The sequence below is a fragment of the Panthera leo genome, chromosome A1, assembly GCF_018350215.1.
Source record: "Panthera leo isolate Ple1 chromosome A1, P.leo_Ple1_pat1.1, whole genome shotgun sequence".
Classification (NCBI taxonomy): Eukaryota; Metazoa; Chordata; class Mammalia; order Carnivora; family Felidae; genus Panthera; species Panthera leo.
In genome coordinates, this window is record NC_056679.1 from 49,821,078 (window position 1) to 49,844,372 (window position 23,295).

The following is a 23,295-nucleotide window of genomic DNA, read 5'->3' on the forward strand; positions in this document are numbered from 1 at the left end:
GAGTGCCTACTAGGTCAAGAATGTTTCTGGTTTGTAGGGATATATTGGAGGAATAAAGACAGAGAAGGACTTTATCCTCAAAGAGCTTAATGTTGTAGTGGTGGAACAGGATCTGGAAAATAGATTAGTAAATGGGCAAGAAAACACCAGATATATAAATGTGCTGCAATGAATTATAATAGCCTGACATTTATTGAACACACATGAGGAATCGTAGTTGGACTATGAAGTTTGACCTCGAAGAACTCCTCAAGAAAACGTATGTTAGAAGCCTTCATTTTCGATATGTATAGAAGAAAGATAAAAAGCCTGAGCCAGACTTTTTATACTAGAAATTTTTTTTTGTTCACAGCAATATAATGATTGATATTTATGGGACGCAAAAATTTTTTTTTTGAATGAATAAATGAAAAAGGGTTCAGTCGTGAAAAATAGTAAGCTCCAGAATTAGGTCTTTGAAGGAAGAGTGTTATAGGTTGAATTGTGTTCCCCTTCTACTCCTACTCACCAAAACATAACATATTGAAGTCCTAAACCCCAGTACCTCAGGGTGTGACATCATTTGTGAATAAGGTTGGTGAAGATGGGGTCATAATTGGGGTGGGGGGGACTGGTCTAATATGACTGTTGTCCTTATAAAAAGATGGCTATGTGAGTACAGATACACCCAGGAGGAATGCCATGTGACAACTGAGGACTGAAGTGATGCATGTACAGGCAAGGAACACTAAAGATTGCCTGCAAACCACAAGAAACTAGGAAGAGGCAAGGAATAATTTCTTTACAGGTTTTGTAGAACCCATGGCTTTGTGGACACCTTGATTTTGGACTTTTAGCCTCCAGAGCTGTGAGACCATAAATCTTTGTTTTTTTCAGCTACCCAGTTTATGGGTAGGAAACTAGGAAACTAATACAGCTAGGTAGTATTTTTTATCTGATACTTGCTTTTTAAAAAACTTTTTGAGATAAATATAGTTTCATGGGAAGTTGGAAAAAAAAAACAGTACAAAGAGGTCCTCTGTGACCTTCACCCAGTTTCTCTCATGGTAATATTTTGCATAATTGTGATACAGTATTAAAGCCAGGAAATTGACATTGGTATGTCCAAAGACCTTAATCTGATTCACCAATTTTATATGCAGTTATGCTTTTTTTAGTAATAAAAAGAGCATAGATGCTTTCAAGCTAAGTGAGATGAAGTGTTTTATTTTCAGGATTTTTCAGAGGACTCTGTCATTAATTCAGTGTTCAGTCATAAATATGGCAGCCACATTCCACATGATTACTTTTTTCTACCCCATTGCAAATAGGAAATGGTGTCTCTCAGTCGAGGGTCCCAAGAGAAGAGTCTGAATGAATCAAATTACCTTGTCTTTCCAGGCTACAAATATCATAGGTCACTGGCCAGCTGACGGATGTGTTCCTTGAGAAGGGAGTCATCTTGGCAAAATGGGTTGTAGTCTGGAGTGCTGATAGCCTTTGGCTCACTGAGTTCAGGTGTGTGGGTTAAAGAGGATTCTGTGAATGAGGTTTCTCTAGGGTAGATACACCGTATTAAATTAAATATAGTAAAAATTATACAATTTCCGTGCTCCAAGCCCTGTTTTCTATCATTCCATTCTTATTCTTTTTCCTTCAGCTATAACTTCCATCCACTTCATGTCAGCTACTCTGTGTATTTAGCTTTGAAGCCAAGGCGATGTGTTTACTGTTTGTAGGTGGATCTGTGTGGAACACATGAATATCCTCTGAGCAATGACAGTATGGAGAGAGGTGCTTAGCTGATTTGGAAATATATTGAATGCTTTGCTTGAAACATTCATATGATTTTACGATTTTTTCTTTCCCTTTTGGAGAGATGTTAACCATGTTCTCATAGATCTAGAGATAGGGCTTTTCTCACTTAATTCTAAGTTCTAATTTTTCGAGAAATAGATTTTCCCTATCTTTTCTATTTTTTTATATTCTTCACAAAGCGATGCCCCCCAAAAATCTAACCAGTCTGAATTTTCCAAAAAATTAGCTGCTGTTAAATGTGGGTATGTTCAATTCATTGAAACTCAAAACTAAAACTTTATTTGGGAATTAAAAAACTCAATCTCAAAACAAAACCATGAGAAACAGGCAAGATATTCTGATGGTGAAAAGAGTCATTGAACCAGAATAATGTTTACCATCTGATGTCTTAGTGTGCCTGAAATACAATATGTGCAGAGAACATCAAGGAAGTTATTAATCCCAAGACTTATAGTTGTCTTGGACCCCTGATGATTTAGTTGTATTTACTAAAGCAAGGTTTCTCAACCTTGGCACCACTATTGACGTTTTGGGCCAGATCATTCTTTGTTTAGGGGGTGGTCTTTCCTGTGCATTGTAGAATGTTTAGCAGCTTCCCTGGGTTTTACTTACTACATGCTGGTAACACCATGCTCCCCAGCCCCAAAGGATGACCACTAAGAATGTCTTCTGACATTGCCAATGACCCCTATGGGGTAAAATCATCCCTGGCTGAGAGCCATGGAGATAAAGAGTTGAGAAAATAAACGCTACCCCTTTGCATGGGCTGGTTTGTTGACTGAGTATAGATTTGAGTCATCTACTCATGCCTGCTATTTCAATTGCAGTTTCTCTGAGAAAAGGAATCGTATTCTAGAAAATTTGGTTTGAGGGGCCCCTGGGTGGCTCAGTTGGCTAAGCATGCAACTGACTCTTGATCTCAGCTCAGGTTTTGATCTCACAGTTGTGAGTTCAAGCCCCACATTGGGCTCTGCACTGGGCATGAAATCTACTTAAAAAAAAAAAGAATATTTGGTTTGAATCATTTTTTGTTTGAAAGTTTGTGTCTGTCAGTGTGCTTAATTTAAAAATCTTCACTATATCCACACTTGCTTGAAAAATACGGGCCAAATTTGAATATCCTTCCTCTAAAGGGTTACTCTTTCAGATTATTTTCAAGAGTGGAATATATAAGGTGTGACCGTAGAGACTGGGAAGGTTGTCTCCTGATTTAGGAATGCTGTAGAATGCAGGAAATGAAAAGATGCCAGCTAGCTTAAGCTGTTGGATATCAGTCAGATTCTCTTCTCTTCATAATAGCTACTTCAAGAAATCACACAAGTCTATGGGTCCATTCTTACTGCCATTTTTCAAAAGGTTGTTAGTGGCTAATGTTCTTGTGTCTGTAAAATTATTTCTGATTCATCTTCACTCTCCTCTACACTTGGGCACATCAGCAAGGTAGTGCAACCTAGTCTGTGCCAAGGTCACTATTGAAACATCTAGTTGTTCCCTTTCAGCAGTAATAGAAAATGCACCCGAGGAATCAGCTGTAAAATTTAAATATGCTCGTCCAGGTTTTATCATGTACTTTTTAAAACCCACTCTCAGGCAGTGACTCTGTGTATCCCACTCTTTTTCCAAGGGGAAGGGGACCCAGGGGGTTGGGAGAGGGAGGTTTATGGGACACTAAGCTTCTGAGCTCTTTTACAAATAAAACCAATAGAGGCCGCGGAGGTTAATGATATCAATAAACTTGATTAAAATTGCTCAGTTGTGATTTCATGATTAAAACTACACTAAAGAAATCTTTTAATTTCAAAGGGAGGGTGAACCACTATTACAAGTTGTATAATTATGCCTCGAACAATAAAATTTAAACTATTTTTATTTTTCTAGCTTGTCAATCTGATTATTTTCTTTAAAAACAAACACTAATAACTAAAACATTGAGTGCTTTTTCTTCTTAATAAAGTTATAGGAGAGTACTATAGTGTTACTGCTTACAGTGTTATTTAATGTATTGTTACGCTTAGGTAAGATATTATAACATAAAGGCTGGCCATTTACTAAAAATAAGGCCACTTTATGCATTGAAAATGACATTTTCTGTGGTTGTATTTTAATTTAATTTCTTTTCTAATGTATATTTTCCTGGAATTTCTGTGATCAGCAGTATTTTGAAATACTTTAGCATTATATAATAATCAAGTCTAAGAAAACAGACTGAATGGAGATTGTGCATTGGCTGTTTTCAGGGTAACAAATATTAGATATTTAATACCTCCGCCTTAATACCTCCATATAAATGGCCTATAAATAACTCCATGATAATTGAGTTATTTATAAAGAAATTTTAGGTGATTTTGTCAAGAATCGCCTTATCTCCTTATCTCCTTACGTTTCTCCAACTCCCAGTTAAAGATAAGTATCACCAAAAATGAAAACATAAAAACTTAGTGTCAACATTGAAGTTGTTTCCAATACCCTCATAATGATACAGCACTGCAAATCAGGAAATTCCTGTTTTATTTCAGGCCATAATTTGTTAGTCATGGCACTGGCACAAGATAGGAGCATTTCCCTAGAGTTCCAAAACGTACTTGTTTTTAAATCTAAGATGAACGTATGCCAACTTTTAGCCTTGAGGGCAACATCTTAAAAAAACATTAATGAATTAGGATTCCTAAAGCAACACCATGATTAGCTTGTAAAGTTAAAGAAAAATTCATTCATAGTAGGATTATGTCATACAGGACAGTTTTATTCAGATATGAAAATGCTCAGAATGTCTCTCTTTAAGCACCTTTTGTTATGTAGAAATTGGAAACAGTAGAGCAAATGAAGTTAATAAGAAATAGAACCCAGGTCTAAGACTGGTATGAACAAATCAGTTATTTGATAGGTTTTAGGCCCATGACTATCCCTCCCTTCCTAAAAGTATTTATTGAACACCTACTATGTGCCAGGCACTATTCTTGGAACTTGGAACAAAGCCACAAGTAAGGCAGAGAAAGTTCCTCCCTAATGGAGCATGGTCAGCAGGTCAGTAATAACTTATCAGGTACTAATAGTTACCATGCAGAATATGTAATACCTCGTCAGTTGACAATAATTACTCTGGGAAAAATAAAGTGAATGGATAGCGAATGATTGAGTATGAGAAGTGTTTCAGAGAAAGTGCTTAGGGACATCTTGTTTCTGGAGTTGACATTTGATTGGGGACCTGAATAAACTGAAGGAGGGTAATGTACGGGGATCGTGAGACTTTTCCAGACAGAAGGAAACGAGGGGGGATCAAGGCAGGATCAAGCTGGGCCAGCAAGGACTATGGATCTGGAACTGAGTAAGGTGGAGAGGTAGGCCAGCAAAGATGTATGTGGCTCTATCAGCTTTGGTGGTAGATCACATTTTACTTCTAGCATGATGAGAAGCCACTGGGGACTTTTGAGAGGAATTTAATTTGTTAGAGATCTTTGGTTGCCTGTGGTAAAGGATGTACATGTATCTGTGAACATACCAAAAACCATTGAATCATACACTTTAAATTCATGACTTGTATGTGAATTATATCTCAATAAAATGTAAAAGTAAGAAAATCACAAATTGGTATGTGATGAGTAGACTGAAGGAAATTAAGAAGAAAAGCAGGAAGGGCAGTTGAAAAACAGTTTTGATAGTTGTAATGACTAGTTTTGTGTGTCAACTTGACTGGCCATGGAGTGTCCAGATAATTGGTTAGACAGTATTACATTATTCTTAGGCAGTTTGCATAAGATTGCAGATTTGCAAATGTCAGAGTGATCAGTGTCAGTCTTAGATATTGTTCCCTGATAACATGATGGAAAAGATGATTAAAGGGATGGTTTGTGATTATTTAACAAGAGAGTAACATTAGAAGCCAGCCTTGTCTACCACAAATGCTCTAAAGAAAAATATTACCGGGTTGGTACCATGGCGAGTTCCGGAGACCAGCAAGAGGTCATGAAATGGCTCATGATGAGTTTTGTTTGACTTAAACCATTTTTGCTTGTTTTTAAAATTGGAGCCAACATTTGCAGACCCTCAGGTTTCATTTAAAATCCTCATCTCCGGCTTCACAAGGAATGTGGCAGTAACAGGCCTGCATGCCCCCAAAGCAACCATTGTGTGGGGGTGTCCTGTGGAAAAGATGGGAGTCTCTGCATTCCTTGTTGCCTGATCATTTCCCTGACATGATGCTCATTTTATTCATTTATGGTTTATTCAGTCATTTTACCACCCCTCCCCTTTTAGACATGTCTTAATTCCTGCCAACTGTCTGTTGTGGCCTTGTTGTAGTCAAGATGGAGAAAAATAGACCAGATAATAATATTTGTAGGTGAAATCTTAAGTAGTTGAGTAAAAAAGCTCAATTTTAAGGAGCTAAATGTAAATCCATATAAACTTCGAGAGAAGTTTCTACAGTTTGCCTTAGGGCTTTGTACTTGTGCTATTTTCATTTTTTAAAAAAAGGATGGAATAAAAACATGGGGATTATACTTAGTCTTGTTTGTAGATGTTGGAACAATCAGACATAGTTAATGTACTGAATATCAAAATCTGCAATTTAACGTGATCTAGATGGCTGCAAGTCTCCAAAAGGATATTTATCAGGAATAGATTTGGTTTTTTGGGGGAAAAAATCACAAGAAAGCAGTGGTTTTGTATTATCTGCAAACTTAATCATGCACTTTATGCCTTTATCCATGAAACCTCACCTGATAGAATCATATGATTTGCATTTCCGATTCTTTATATCCACCTTAGTTTATGCTAAATTTCACTAGCCTCCTGGTCCATTGAAGTCCACAGGTCATCTTCCTGTGAATTATCTTGTCCCTGTGAACTGGTTGCTGCCAGTGTACATCTCAGTTAGCCAACAGCATCATATAGATGCCACAAGGCAAAGTACCTGTGTCCTGTAACGAGAAGTAAGGTCCATTTATTGGCTACTTACTATATTCCTAGAAACTGCCAATCAATCACCTGTTTCCTCACTAAATCTTCAAAATCACTGTCATTTGCATTTTATAAGAGGACAATTATTAGTGACCCATCAAGTGATGACTTTGATAATTAACCACACCTGGAGTCCTGTTTTGAGTTACATATGCTTCATTTTGAGAAGGAAATTGTCTATAAGGAACAATGATGGTTGTCACAGAAAGAATGGCTCCCAATAATGTTCATTCTCTAATGCAGTGAACCTGCCAATGTCTTGTAAGAGGAGGTTAGCATCGGGTTCCGGGTAGAATTGAGGTTGCTAACCAGTTGACTTTGAGATGAAGAAAGGATCCCGGATTATCTAGGTGGGCCCAGGATAATCCCAAGAGTCCTATTAAGTAGAAGAGAGCAAGAATTAGTCAGATGGTGGTACAGTAGAGACTCAGGCTGGTGCTGCTGGTTTCAAACGTGGAGGAGAGAGCATCTGGAAGATGGAAAAGGAAAAGAAATGGATTTTCTCCTAGAGCTTCCAAAAGAAATGCAGCCCTACCAACACCTTGATTTTTACCACAATGAGACTGATTTTGGACTTCTGACCTCCAGAGCTATAGGGTAATAAACTGGTCTTGTTTTCAGCCACTGATGCGGTGATTTGTTATAGCATTAATGGGAAATCAATATAGTGGTTAAGAGCACAGACTCAGGAATTGAACTGTTTGCTTTGAATCCTCACTCCACCACTTACTGGATGACCTGGGGTAAGTCACATGCTTCTTAGCCTCAGTTTCCTCATGTGTAAAATGGGTACAATAAGACTTCCTAAGCTTTTTTAGTGTGAATTTGACATAGTTTGTGTAAAGGGCCTCAGAATGCTGCCTGGCATACGATAAGAGTTCAGTGGATGTTAACTCGAGAAAATCAGCGATTCAGCAAAGGGCTGGTTGGGATGACATGAGAACTGAAAACTGTCACAGAGGGCCAAGGGGCACTGAGAAAACTGGGGATATTTGAAGAGAAGATGTGAGGTTGGGGGAATGTGTGGAGGGTAGGAGGCAGGAGAACTAAGTAGCTAAGGGGCTCTCGTGGGAGTTAGTTCATATTAAGTAGTCAGATTTAGGATCGGTGTTTTACAATTACAGCGAGGGAGTCTTTGGACTTTTTTTGACAGAGAAATGACTAAAAGAGAATCAGTCTCATAAAGCAAGGAGTCCCTGAGGCTGGAAAAGCAAATACAAGGGCTGATGATCCAGACACATCACCTGTAAAAGTGACTCTCGGAAGGGGGGTAGGAGCAGTTATACTGAAGGAGCACGAATTCCCAGCTAGCTCTTAAGTTTTACTGTGTCGTTTTCCTTCATTAAACGTGCTTTACTGCTTCCTAAAATGTGTTTTGGCATCATTATGAGGTGTTTCTTTAAGCAATTACGTATCTGTTTTACTTTGGAATGTAGAACATGGATAATTTGACGACAGAACGTTTTTCTTTTGTTCCCCATGTTGGTCTCAGAAGTTCTTAAGCCTCTATTTCAGCATTTTCTTTTCTTGCTTTCAAAAGAGTAAGTATGTTTGAGAACTCCTTCATTTTTGATGTAAATTTCATCTGAACACCATGGAAGACCGTACCTTAATGCACGGTGCAATGTGACAGCCTGTCACCGCTTCTGTGTAGTTCATTGTCACCCGGGGTTGATGAAGCATTTTAGTGACCACCCTTTTACCAGAGCACAGCCCTCTGCTTGCCCTTCCCCTACTTGCCAGTGCTTGGTTCTGCCTCTCGGTATGGTCTTTGCTCCTCCTCTGCCAAGCAGTGCTGGAGAAAACTACGCCAGCAGCTTGGTGGTTTATCATCTATAATCCCTTGGGCCCTCAGTGTCACTTGGCCATTCCTTTTAAGCATTCCTAGCTGGTTCTTATTCCCATCTCCACTCCACATGTGACGAAACCTTATTACTCTCCTCGTCCCCCAATCCTTTGCTATCTATCAGCACATGACTGAGGCTTTCTCTTGGCAGACAGATAAGAACCAAAGGAAAACGTACTGCTTACTTTCCTCAAATAAGTACCGAAGTTGGATCTGTAGGTTTACCTACATATTGTAATCATAACATGTAGGTATTAGTAACACAGCTTACATTTCTTCACTAAGCCATAAAATAGAGGATGAAGTCTCTAAAATAATAATAAAACTAGTGCCCCTGACGAAAATTGCAACCACACCACTTTCTTAGTGGAAACTATATAATTAAAATGCACACTTGGATATATTGTAGTCACTTTGCTGCTTGGGAATTGCTTTCGAATACTTGCGATTGATCACAATTAGTACATCACCAGAATGGAATGTGAGTACTTTTGGAGGTGACTTGTGCTCAGACTTTCCTTATTTTGTTACTTGCCAGAAAACTTATGTCTACAAAGACTCAAATCACCTGAGTGATTCTCTTAGCATGTGGGTTCTGATTGAGTGGGTCCAGGGTGGAGCTAGAGTCTGCATATCTCACAGGCTCCCAAGTGATGGTGCTGGTGTGTGGACCCCGTGTTGAGTGGCAAGAGGCTAGGTCGGCTGTTGTCTAGTGTGTGCGTCAGCATCACCTGTGTGGTGACTGTGTGCTCCCTCTAGAGATTCTGACGTGGCTGGCTAGGGACTGTTATTCTAACGTAGAGATTTAGTTCAGTTTCTCTGCCTCAAACAGTGGACACAACCTCTTGATTGCTGGCATATACTTTCTAACTTTTGTCACTGTCAATGCCAGGCAAAGAGGGGCTTTGGTACCATATCATAAATGGAAAAGGAGTTGAGGTCACCAAGTCTCTTGGCCTTCTGATAAATTGATCCACACCGTCATGTTCCCAGGTTCAGAGAAATTGGATAATGTGCTCTTTTTTTTAATAAAAAAAACAATCTTGCTCAAAGTAGGCCTAGAAACTTACTGGGAGTAACAGGGCACAGGTGAGCACACGAGGAGCACTTGGCTCATTGATGAGGGAACACTCTCAGGTGATGACATTCTAGCTAGGTTTTGTTTACGGGTGTTGACTATATGGCCCTTGTTGTCTGTACGGCTATAGCCCTGAGCACAGTCAGTTTTACTCTTTTTCAGAATTAGGATATTGATCTTATTCAGGGCTTCTGTAATAGATCTCTTTGTCTTTATGTAAAGAATCCATTTTTATTGATGACACTTTTGACCCTCTATACTTTTGCAGAAGTGGGTCTAACTGGTTTGACATTATGAATAGACATTCTCCATTTGTTGTGAATTAAGGTTTCCTGATACAAAGTATTCCCTCTATAAGTTGGAAGTCTTGAAAATATATCATTAAAGATATATTTCAAAGAAATGTATGAAAGATACGTTTTTTTAAGTTCCTCCAAGTGAAAATGAAAATGACTTTGGTCAGTGTTAAGAGCCTAGGGAGGTATAGTATAGACTTTAATGAGGATTGAGACTTTTGTGTAACAAAATGGTTGAAGCTCTAAGACAAAAATGTGGACCATAATGCCATTTATGTAATGCCATTCACATAAGTGAATCAACACTTTAAAGGACATTTACATTTTTAAGCACGTTAGAGAAGACACTCCTTCAAAAAATTTATGGAGGTGAAATTTACATAACAAATACAGCCATTTCAAGGTGGACAATTCAGTGGAATATGGTATATTCACGGTGTTGTGCAGTCACCAAACATTTCCATCCCTCCCCAGTGAAACCTCTTACCTATTAGGTCACTTCCTATTTCATACTGTCCCTTGCTAAACTCCTCTGTCAACAACCAATCTGCATTCTTTCTCTTAAGGATCTATCTATTCGGGATATTTCATATAAATGGAATATGTAAATGTGTGTGTTTAGCTTTTACTTAGCATAATGTTTTGGTGGTCCATCCATGCTGTAAAATGTATCAGTTCTTCATTTTTTTTAAATGGGTGACTAATATGCCTTTGTGTGAATATATCACAGTTTGTTTATCCATTGCTGTAAATGTACATTTTAGCTCTTTCTACCTTTTGACTATTGTGAATAGTGCTGTTATTAATGTGCATGTACATGTACTTGTTTGGGAAACTCTTTAATTCTTGAGGGTATATTCTTCTTTTCTTTTTTTTAAATCTTTTAAACTTTTTTTTTTTTTTTTTTTTTAAGAGATAATCCCAAGCATGTTTCACGGTCAGCACGGAGTCTGACTTGGGCCTTGATCCCATGACCCTGGGATCATGATCTGAGCTGAAATCAAGACTCAGATGCTCAGTTGACCAAGCCAGAAAGCACCTTTTAGTGAAGAGGAGTGGGAGTGAATGGGGGCTTGGGACAAAGAGAAAAAAGTACTGAGAGAGCCCTTATATTGACTGATAGCAACTTGCTAAAATATATTCATTCAACTCTGGTCCCCTGATACTCTCCTCAATTACTCCCATCCCTGATAAGAAAGCAAAGTAATCTGCTGAAGTGACATGAGTCTGTGTTACTGGATAAGTGCTTTGAGAAGGAAAGTGGGGTGAAAGGCTCTGAAAGAGTTCATGTCGCCAAAGACCCATGTTACCTCTTCATCTAGTGTGAGAATATTCATTTTGGCCTCACGTTATCCTTCTTGTGACTCTTCAGGATGTATGATGGAGACAGAGAGGAGTTAAGATTCCATAGAAATGTATAATATATGATTGTGTTCAAGTACCTAGCCATCTTCTAACGTGGTCCCGATGATTCTCTCCCTTGTACCTATACATTGTACCTAATTAGGTGTTCTAGCCGAGACCTCCAGGTGGTGTGCTGAAGTGCTGCCTGGCATCCTCTTGCTGATCATAAGTAAAATGTGGGACAGCAGATAACATGATAAACAAGAGGGGCACAGGAATTGCTGGTTTTGAAAATTGTCAGCCTCTTTAGTCAGTAAAGGAGGCTAAAATTGAGAAATGGCTTTCAGGCCAACATCAAATTAAGTGCACACTAGCAGGAAGACAAGGTCTGAAGATGAAGCTGAGCGTGTAGCTGTAAAATCCTTGAAGATCTTGGAAAGATCCAAAGTAGTGCCTCGGAAGTCCATCCAAATGACAGGGCTTCTGAGAAGCATAAAGGTGATGTCCCTCTGTCATCTCAGTGGACTAAGAGGAGGGCTGCCGTTCCCCCTTGAAGGGATTTGTGGGTGAGGCTTTTATCTAATGAAATTAAGGGCCAATAGGATTCATAAAAGACAGTATTGAGGGAATTCTCTTTAGAAGCTGTAAACATAGACTGAAAAGGACAGAAGGTTACAAAATTAGTCCCCCAAACTTTTTTAGGCAGAAAGCAGACTGAGAAAGCTACATACCTGCAGACACAAACTACTTTTCAAGGAAGCAAATGATGATTTTAAGGGGGAATCAAGAATCCGGAGGATGAAGCAAAAACCATGACGAATTCACTGGCCTTGAAGACTAATGAAAGACCTACCAATCTATGCCTTGCAGGATTTCAGAGTTTCTGAGGTGTAGTGACTCCTGTGTGCCCTCATTTCTCCACATTTGAGCTGGAATATATCTAGAGGTTACCCTACACCACTGTGTTGGGTATGTGGGGACAAGTAACTTGTTGCTTTAGCTCACTGGTATTCATGTTGAGAGGAACTGTATTTGAGGGCTGTCCTTAAGGATATCCACCTGAGGAGCCTCATGTAAAGCCAGAATTGGTTTAGATGAAATTCTGAACTTGGAGCTCACCTTGTATAGGGGTGAACATTTCTAGGGCTTTGGGAAGGGATTAGTGTATTTTGCATATGGGAAGGACATGAACCATTAGGGCTCAAGAGTGAACTGTGGTAACTGGTCCCCAGTGATCCCGCCTCCTGCCATTTATGTTCTTGCGTAGTCCTCCCTGCATTGAATGGGGCTGACCTAGTCCATCAGCAGGATACTGAGGAAATATTGTGTGACTTGAAAAGATAGGCCACAAGACCCTGCAGCCTCTATCTTGCTTTCCTTTGGATCATTCACTCTGTCAGGCAGCCCGATGGAGATGTCCATTTGATCCAGAACTGAGGCTTCCTGCCGACAACCAGCCCCAACTTGCCACCTACAAGTGCACCTCTTTGGAAGCAGCTCCTTTAAGCCACAGGAAGGTCTTCAGGTGACTGCAGTCTGGCCTGATGTCTACAGCCTGCTCAGGGACCTCCATGCCAGAACAATCCAACTTGGGTCACTGCTGAGTTCCTGACCTTCAGAAACTGTATCAGTCTGTATTGTTTTAAGCTGCTAAGTTTTGGGATAACTAGCTATGTAGCGGTAGATAATCAGTACTGCGCCACTATAAACCTGGGAATATTGGTAAATTTTTGTGGAGTCCTCATCTTGCTTCAGGTGTTAGCAGGTACTGTTCCTGACTCCTTAATCTCTCTCTAATTTACCCTGTTATGATTGCCCTTATAACTGATTCAAGGCAAAGGGATGGAGAGGCTCTGGGGAAGAATGTGAAAATCTCGAGCCATCCCACCTTGTCTGTTTATAGTGTCTGCTTTTATTCCTACCTTAGAAGAACAACACTGAAAGGGGCTATTGCAGATCATCTGGGATCCTCATTTTGTTTTGTTTTTTGTGAAGCCACTTTCCGTCCTCAACGTGTGGGAATTGCAGATGCTTAGTGCCAGCTTTTGCCATGAAGTCTTTTCTTCAAGTTGGGCTATGCAATACTCGTGTGAAGGGTTGAGCTGGGGAGGGCCGGGCTTCTCTCCGCTGGCACAGAGGTGTGTGCCCTTGGGAATGGGGTACGGATCCAGAAACTGCTCATTTCACAGAGGCGGAAAATGGGGCCAGAAAGGCTGATACATTAATAATGTTAGAAACGTTATTTCTAAAGTTAGTGGCAGAGCTACTGGGCTCTGTCCTGGCTAACAGTCCAATGAGATGTTTTCACGTTTGTCCTTTGTTTTTACTTTATCTTTGCTAGTTTCCAGGGAAAATGATTCCATTAATGAAGACTAAACGCTTCCCTTTTAATATGTTGAGTGGGGTGTGGCTTCTCGATGGTTCAACAGACATTAAAATTTCATTTGATAATTCTGTATCTTCCCTGAGGGAACTCTCTGCCTAGGTCCTTTGAAATCGCAAAAAATAAATTACCCGTGGGCTCAAGTCCAGTAAGCTGGATTTAGGTTACAATTGTGATCTTAATACAACCTGTTCCTGCTGCATAGGCCATGTGCAGCCTCGTTTGTAAAGTCAACTTGAGTGTCATTGAACTATTTAAGAGAAACTCTGCTTTTTCATGTAAAGGCTTTATTTAAAACTAGAATTTAATCATATTCTATTTTTCCCTTCATCTCTAATTAACTATAATCACTTTGATTTTAAGTGGTTTCTTTCTAAATAATTGGGTGGGTTTTGAGGCATATGTAGTTTTGTTCTTAGCAATCTGTATATATGTTTGTCAACTGGATGACTGCTATTATGTTTTTAGAAAACACATGAAAGACTATTTTGGCAGTCAGTGCAATCGGCTTACTTTCTGTACTTACTTTCTGTTTAACTGTGTCATAATGTTTTATAACATTTTAAACATTCAACCAAATTGAGTTTGTGGGAAGACTTCTTGTGTGTGTGTGTGTGTGTGTGTGTGTGTGTGTGTGTGTCTGTGTATGTCTTGGGAAGACTTCTAATGGTTTTTTTCTTCCTCTTTTGAAACGTACTTTTCTTCCTGTGGGATTTAGAGTACTGAAACACCAAACCATTCGTTCTTGTCTGCTTCTCTGAAGGCCAGTTTTAGAACCGTTAATTTGAATCATTGGGTAATGAGATTGTATGGGTTTTTTTAATTATGCGAGCTCAACAAAATGATCACTGTTGCTCCTTCCGGCATATTGCCAATATGTGACTTCCCCCTTTTGTTTTTTTTTTTCCACCAAGTCAGATTTATCATCTTCCATTGAGCCGTTCAACTTTGGACTTATAAATTCTTTTGCTCTTTGACCTCTTACTTAAAGTGAGCATGGATTTTAGCTTTCAGCCAGGTAGTTCACGCTGCCTTTTACTGATAGTGCACTAGAATAACCCCCCTCCCCCCCCCCCCCCCACAAATATTTTGTTTTGAATGTCTCTTAGTCCCTAGTAGTTGGTGTGGCTTTTCTCTTGCTGTGCATTTGCTCACCTTTTCCCTAAATCCCCTCACTCTCCAGGAATCCATGCTGCTAAATTTAGCTTCTTCCTCCTTGCTTCTGTATCTTTCCTTCCCACTTTGCTAGGCCACCCTGCCTTTTCTTGTGGGGATTGGCTTCTCAGCATGGGAAAAGAGTAATTGTCTTTTTCCAAGTGGCAGGCTATCTTCTGGTTCCTCAGAGCCAGCTGTTAGGGAGGTGAGGTTTCAGGGAGGCTCTCTTCAACTACAGATGTGGTGTGAGAGCACTGGCGTGTGCACGTGGACAAATGTGTGTTGGCATGCTAGCAGGCTGTTCTCTTCCTTGAGAGTCCTAACCAAGAGAAGGTAGAGTCCCCACGCGATCTTCCCAAGCTCAACCTCATAAAGGAGAAGAGGGAAACTCCAGCTAATTCTGCCCACCAAATGTGTATCTGTAGTAGTCCATGTTTGGGCAGCAGTTTACATGAATGGAAAGCATTGGTTTGTGAAAGGAGGATTTTGGTTTTTGAAATTAGCCAGGAGGGCAACCTAGATTTCCTTTTTTTTTTTTTTTTTTGGTGGCAGTTCCTGAAGCAGGTGCAGGGCGTGTGTGAATAATGTACCACACCTCAACTATGCGATTTAGCCAATGAACGTTAGGCTTCTCCTGGGTCCTGTAGTATGGTTTCCCTGTCTGTCAAGAGCCAGCTCAGCAACCAAACCCAGATTCCAGGTGTGGTATTCCACGGTCGTTCTGTAATTTGTAATCATAGAAACAGAATGTTCCTCCTCTTATTTCTTCCCTGCCAACAGTTTCTGGGTGGGTGACTGTCAGTAGCTGGAGTTATTTTTAAAGAGGAGAGGTGAGGCTTGTCGTGCAAAGCTGGGAAGAGGGCGTTTGTTTGCAGAGCAGAGCTGACATCAAAGTGTAGATTACTGCTCAGTGGCTAGGCACTTGTCCTGTAACAGGTAATGTTTAACGTGCCGGTCACAAAGATCACAGAACAGCGTATGCCCAGGCATAAGCTAGCGCTACCGTGAATGCTCTGGAAGACTTAAAGGCTATACATGCCCATGTAATTAAAAAAAAAATGTATGCACTAGTCTTGCTGCCTCATTTTTTGCTGGCTGTAATTGGACTTTGAAGCTTAGAAGTTCTATCATAAAAACGTGTACCCTTTGTTTGAGAGAGAGATTGGCTAAGCAATCACTTGCCACTTCTTTTCACAGGATAATATAAACGTTTTTTTGAAAGCTTGTGAACAGATTGGATTGAAAGAAGCCCAGCTTTTCCATCCTGGGGATCTACAGGATTTATCAAACCGAGTCACTGTCAGGTAAGTTTCACTGGTTTGTTATATGTTTTTTAAGCTTAGGGCTTGTGGCTCAAGTGCAAAGAATTTCTGAGATTTTATGATGACTGAAAAATTGTTCCTCTGTCTTCCTCTGTTCTCATTCCAAAACAGATTATTTAAAATATAGCTGAGGCACTGTGAATCGAAGCTGTCTGTAATTGAGATCATGGCATGTTGTTATTTTAAATCTCTCTACTAACTGAAATGGTAGTTTGTATTTTAATGCTTGTCCAACGTGGTAGTGTTTGGTTTCTAATGGGGAGAATGGCCATTACGCTTATAAAACAAACTCAGAGGTTATATTTATAAACAGAATTATTTTCATACAGTCTTTATGTATTTGGAATTAAGACTTGCTAACAAAAATGAGACTGGGACAGTGGTTAAAGAGACTTTCTTTTGTAATCTGGAAGGCAGCAATGCCTGGCGGAATGCTAATGACCTTGTCAGTTGTGGAGGATTTCTAAAAATGAACAGTTTTTCACTATTTTAATAGTGTGGATGAGAAAGTGAAAGTAGGGGTGAAAATGGGCACAGGTGTCTCCGTTGTGTTTTAGATGGAAAATGGTATCATGTAGGAGTATATGGTTTCAGGAAATCTGGTTTTAAGCTCCTGAGATTTTTTTTCCTATAAATCTAATTTGCTTTCAGTGAATCGGAATAAACTTTTGTTACCAGATAGTGGTGACAGAAAAATGATTTAATTTTGTGATAATGACTACCTCTTTATCACGACTCTTAAACCTAATTAACATTTTTTTTTCAAAAGGAGAGAATAAACACCTTATTCTAGCTGTAGGAGTAATAGAAATGGGAAAATTAGTTTCTACCGTTTTAGACAAAGATTTAGTTTATATGGTTGATTTCCCTGTTGTGATAGCTTTAAAAGTTATTTAAAATTGATGATAAACTCTTAAAAATGGCCAATATTTTTTCCTAAAGAAAAATAACTCTCTATGTAAGTTTCATAGTACACATGGTCTTTTAGCAGTAAAACCTAAAATCTCAGATAGAATTCATCTTTTCAAAGCCTAACAATACATATTTTTAAACAGTCCATTTTGAACTTACGTGCTTCTACTTCTGTTGAATTAGCATTTCTAAACTACACAACCTTGATAAGTGCATAGCAGGGAGGGGTCTGTCTGCATTTCTGATTAATTGGAAGATAGTTTGTTCCTAAGTTTCATCACCAAAATGGCATGTTGACTTCTGCAGTATTGCGAGGACATGCTTGATATCCATGAAAAATTACTGCATGGATGAATTTGTTTTATTTTTACTAATCAGCAATCTCTCCAGACACCCATCTGTTGGGCGAAGAAAGTTTTCACTTACAAAGTGTTTTATTCTTAATGAACAGCAACAACTTAAGGAAAAAACACACCCCCCCCACCTTACCCCAGTCATACCATTTTGAAACCCTGTAGTAGATGTTTGAGTAGGCTACCGATTAGGCAAAACATGTTTGTTGGCTTCTAATTCCAAGAATGCTCTGAGCAAAACTTGCCTGGAGCCTGTTTTATGAGATGTTGGGTCTACGGTGTTCAGGGAAAAAGTCAGTACCTGGGCACAGCCTTGAGTGAAATTAAATCCCTGACGAACTGAAACTGGGAGGTCACGTAGTTACAGCTGTAGTAGGAAGTATGCAGAACAACTTGTCTCAGTGGAGACTGCAAGTCCATAAAGGCGTGCCCAGGTAGTACTAGTGAGAATGCCTGAGAGCCTCAACTCTGCTCAGGAACATTTCCCCTGAGAATTCTGTCTTGTTGGCCCAAAGAACACAGGGCTTGACCCTGGGTCTGCTGCAGTGGAAGCATGGGAGCCTCCCGGTTATGAGACTTGAGGAAGCTGGCAAGTGGCTTATTTAAAAATGTTGGCCACAGTTCTTCTGCCCCGAGATTGCATTTTTTTAAAAGGAAGCAGGTATATAGGAAAGCAAATTATTGGCTAGTAAATATCCATGCATTTCATAGGTTTTAGTCTTTGTTCTTACATAACGTGGAGATTTCTGTAGGTCATATCTTGTCCTTTCGTTATTGTAGATTGAAGGACTTAGTGTTGGTTAGACCAGTGGTTTTCACCTGGGGGCAGTTTTGTCCCTCCAAGGGATATTTGGCAAGGTTTAGGGATAGTTTTGTCAATATAACTGGGCTGGGAGTGCTACTGGCATCTAGTGGGTCAAGAATGCTGCTGAAAACACTTTCATGAACAGGATGGTCCTCATAACAAAGAATTTTCCAACCCGAAATATCAGTAGTGCTGAGGTTGAGAAACCCTGACCTAGACGTAAAATTCCTTACTTATTTCAATGGTGCCAGCAAGACAATCATGTGGAAATGAAGGCTACTGACCAACAGACTGTACTTTCTGCTAAAATATAACTTTTTACTCATTAATATAATAATTTAGTATAATAACTTACATATCTCCATGGTAGTATGTTTGCCCACTTTAAAAGGAAAGCTCATTATAATTTGAGTCTGCAGTAATGTGTCAGTACATTATTATTTTGCTCTTCTGTATACATTAAAGCTAGCAAAAATGGGACAAAATACTTAATTATTTTAAATGCTCTATCAGAGCTCAGCTGCTAAGACTACACAGTTGATAGACGGGCTGCAAGTGCGATCTAAGATCCATGTTTGCATGACGCGTGGAAAGCTAATAGGAAAGGCCAGTGGATGCCCTCCATGTTGGCAAATGTGAGGTATTTTTTGTTAGAGGACAGCAGTCGTAAAAAACATGGATGGTGCACGGAGCCTAGGAGAGTGGTGTGTGGGTAGGAAGGAGTAGCAGGAGCAGAGGCTGCCGATTTAAAGAGCCGTTGATATTTCAATCATCCAGGCCCTAAGTACAAATATTTATCTTCCAGCAGTTCCAGATTTACAATTTAATTTGCAATAATAACTTTTTACTGGTCAAACAGAACTAGGTTACTCTATAATTCTATAATTATACATATTAATATGTTATGTAAATTTTCTAACAATTGCTTCTTGCAGGAGGTAGCTTGAATTTTTCCAAGTGTGTTTGAGTCACTCATTTATTTTGGGACTGCATATATTGTTATCAGTTACTATTTAAAATTTCTTTTTAGATATGTATTTATTTTTGAGAGAGAGGGAGAGGGTGAGTGGGGGAGGGGCAGAGAGAGAGGGAGACAGAAGATCCGAGTGGGCTTTCCCTGATAGCAGAGAGCCTGATGTGGGGCTCAAACTCACAAACCGTGAGATCATGGCCTGAGCCAAAGTCAGACGCTTAACCGACTGAGCCATCCAGGCACCCCTCAGTTAATACTTTTAACTTTGACATTCCTGACTTTAATGGGTAGGATCCATCTTGGCCCCCCCCCCCTTTTTTTTTTTGCCCTGAAAGGCTAATGAGCAAATTTGTGAGTTCACCTTCATGAATGGTAGATTGAGGTTGAACTTACCCTACTTGAGATGTTTACTGAGGCCATGAAATTTGGCTTCTGTAGCAATGAATAACGACACCATAGTTATTAACCATTTGCTAAATGCCCATACTGAGCTCAGAGCCACAGCCCACAGAGAAGAGGTGCTGTGACTCCTGGAGCCAAGCAAGCACAGTGACCACCACATCACGCCACAGCACACTGGAGAGCCCCCGTAGCAAATCTCCTGGTCTGGTCGTTAAGCGGCACAGAGCAAGTGCTTGTTGTAGAAAGCAACTCAGCAGAGTGGTTCGGAGGTCATCCTGTTTTAGAGGAATCGAAGTTGGCAGAGAGGGAGAGTTGAATTATTAAAGGTTTTAATTTTATACATTTAGCAGTTTGACTCAGAAACAAAGTCATATATTTAACCATTGCTCTAACGAATTATATATTGAAATTTTAAAGCTGAGAATGTGAGCAGATTGTAAGCATGTTTCTTCTTTCTGCTCCCTTATCATTCCAGTCCAATTTTTAGCACTTCCTCCTTAGATGCATTCTGTTCATAATACAATTACAGGATGGCCATGCTTTTGAACACAGTATTTCAGTCATGCAAAGAAAAAAAAATTATTTTCTAATTCGGTCTTACTCTCCCATTTAGGATATTAATATTTTAGGTGTGAATTGTAACTTCAAATGTCTCAATTTTTAAAAAATGTCTTATCAAAATGGAGGGTGCAGAAATAAATTTTTTTTTACACATGGTAGGTGCCAAAGGAACAGTAGTTAGAAACAAAATTAGTATTAACATATTTCCCGCATGAAAATAAAGGAGGCTCAAAGTGATATTTAAGGATTTAGCTGTTCTGTACAGCTTCAAAAGGGTGCTTGATTTTATGGCAATACTGTAAAGTCATTTCTCTGGAATCTGGTTCCCAGATGGCACTCTAAACAGTCTGCCAAATTGGGCGTGGGATATGAATGTGTATATGAGTATTTATTTAAGATTTTAATTCAAAAATATACCTACTCTGAAGTAATTTTCATCATTTGCTGACTTAAACCTGCTTTTACTTTTTTTTCGTGTCTTTCAAATGAGTTTCTCAACATCAATCTGTGTTTTTTGTTTTTGTTTTTGCTTTTTTAATAATGATATCCAAACTTGGATCAGTAACTTGATCATGGTGACTTCCACCTGTCAATTCATGTTACTATTTTAAAATGTTCTCTTCCTACCAAGCAATTAGAAGAGAATGAAACAGAAAAGAAGTTTGCACTGCACACGTTTCTGTCCTGTTCAGTTATTCTCTGGTGGTAGGTAATTCCTGAAAGGGGACATTAATTCTTTTGGGTTGCCAAGACTCTGTTTAAGGCCAGCAGCAAAAATGTACGGACAGTTTTCAAATGTTGTTTGATTGCAAGGTTAGATTATTGAAGAGCGTGTTTAGTCGCAGAGAAAGGTTGTGGAATAGGAGGTAGGTCTGACTCTGGACAAGCTATAAAATACCTGAAGTTTTATCTAGTATTAGTTTCTCTCCATTTCTAGTTGCTGGTAAGTTCTTGGAGAGATAAATAAGTTTCTGAAAGCCAGCTCTCCATCCTCAGCTCTTCACTCCCTTAAATCCCCAGAGCCACAGGGCCTGATTGTGTCTTGGCTTGCTGGGTCGGGCTTGAATGCTGTGCACTTTTCTGGCCAGGGTCTTTGTATTCAAAAGTAACCCCATCGATGCTCATTGCCTCAGAGTCTCATTTGGCGGCTCATCTGCTTAGCAGCTACCTTGAGTTCCTGGAAGAGTGATAGAATTTACTTCCCTTGACCAGCTAGCATTTGTTTTATAATGAGATCCTTCAAAGGGTTAAACCAAAGAAACAGATTTTTCTTGAAGAGATTCTTCTGTCTTTCAAATTATTACCTGTGGGGCTGCATATGTTGAATTAACCAAACCTTTGACATGACGTGCACCGTAGTATGGATAGCCCTGTCAGTCACTTTTGAAAATGAGAGCTTTACCACTAACTCGAGGTGTTAAGCATTGCTTTTCTTTGAGTTTTTTGCTATCTTGTGGTATGATTTACCTGATCATTTGTGTGAGGGTGTATGTGTGGGGTGTGTGTGTTTTTACATCTATTTCTGGAGCTAGAGTAGAAAACAGCACTTAATTCAATAAGGGGAGACTTTGGGGTCAGGAGTCACTCACTTGTTTGTCACACATCAGGCAGTGATTGGGCATTTTCTCTGTAGCATCTAAGTATCAGATTCCCAGATGCCACTCTTAACAGTCAAAAAGTGCAGAGCTCTGCCCTTAGTGGGGTTCAAGTTATAATTAAGGACATGTCTTCTTAAGTTCACAGAGTACATTGTTTTGAGATAAATGCACAGGGTTCTCAGAGTATATAGAGATGAGAAGCCATTTCAACTTTTTAATCAGGAAGATACTTAATTGGAGGTGACACTGATTTCTCATCTGGGCTTTCAAAGCACTTTTGTTTTCATCTACATCTAATTTTTCCCTAGACTTGAGACTATTTGAGGACAGAAACAATTACATTATTCCTTATTTCCTTAGTTCCCGACATCTTAAGTGTTAAGTGTTTATTTGAAAATTAAATTTTAGTTATTTTGACTTCCTGGATGTTTTAAAGCCAGGCTTTAAAGATGGAAACTTATTTTTTCCTCTTTGTCAAGTTTTTCTTTTTATTACTCTCTTTCAAAATTGCAAAACAGTTCAGGCAAAGCAGCCGTTGATCCTTTGGTTTCTATTGCCTTTCACTTATCATTCTGGAATAATAATATGCCATATTATAACATAGTCTAAGTGGATACAATTGAAAAGAAGAATGTGTCTTCACCTCAGTGTATAATACACTAAAATGGGAACTTTAGACCACGTGCCTTTCAAAGTAGTTGGTGGAAGTCTTAATCTTTATGCTAACATGAAAATGAAAACCACTAATGTTTAATGGACATTTGAAGGATATTCTGTGCTTATAAGAAGTTTTAGAAAAATTTTAATGTTTTCATATCATGATCACAAATCCCTTCATCCTGTGAAATAAATCTAAATGTATGTTTAAGACTTTTTGGTGGAAAAATATGGTGGCTATATAGGTGCTGAAGTAGCTTGTAGAAGTTCAAGGGCAACAAATAGAAATTTTTGAAAGCTAAGACCGATATTGGAGGTAACTTCTTAAAGGAGTCCTGAAAGTTACTTTAAGAAATGTTGCCAGCAAGTTTCTAAGTAAGCCTCATTCCTTCCAAATCCAGGCTAACTTCCTTGGTACATCTTACCTTTGCCTAGCATTAAACATCAAAGCCAGTAAGAAAAAAGTCACAAATTACCTTTGACTTTGATATGATAACTTTGACTATGACATGGTAACCATTTGAAGAATATGAGCACACAGAAACTTGAAAATTTCTTGACATTTCATTTGAACTATTTCTACTACACCTTGGGCTGCATTTCTGTCACCTTCCCCCAGGATGGAACAAGTTCAGTCATTGTGCCTCAGTTGTTATGGACAGATCTAAGATGAGCATCAAAGATGTGGGCAGGGATTTAGTGTCCCCTGGCATGGGTTTAATCCCATCCCATTCAGTCACTTGGTAGCTGAACGGTAGGTTAAGTTTCCTCCCTGTGATCAGTTTGCTTCTTCGTGAGCAAGATGGATGTTACTGCTGCTCTCTTGGAACTTAGTAAGACATTTGAGGGCTATC

At 39.2% G+C, this 23,295-nt stretch overlaps 1 protein-coding gene across 10 annotated transcripts in view; it reads left to right on the top strand.

The window, feature by feature from the left end:
- LMO7 (LIM domain 7) overlaps positions 1–23,295 on the top strand; it is a 193,405-nt gene that overhangs the window by 85,246 nt on the left and 84,864 nt on the right. For 9 of the 10 annotated variants that reach the window (XM_042927995.1, XM_042928012.1, XM_042928031.1 and 6 more), the window contains one exon: positions 16,056–16,162. In XM_042927995.1, coding sequence (XP_042783929.1) covers positions 16,056–16,162 — 107 coding nt within the window. Of the gene's footprint in view, positions 1–15,422; positions 15,559–16,055; positions 16,163–23,295 lie in introns of those variants that run through there. The other variant, XM_042928061.1, reaches the window with a different exon arrangement.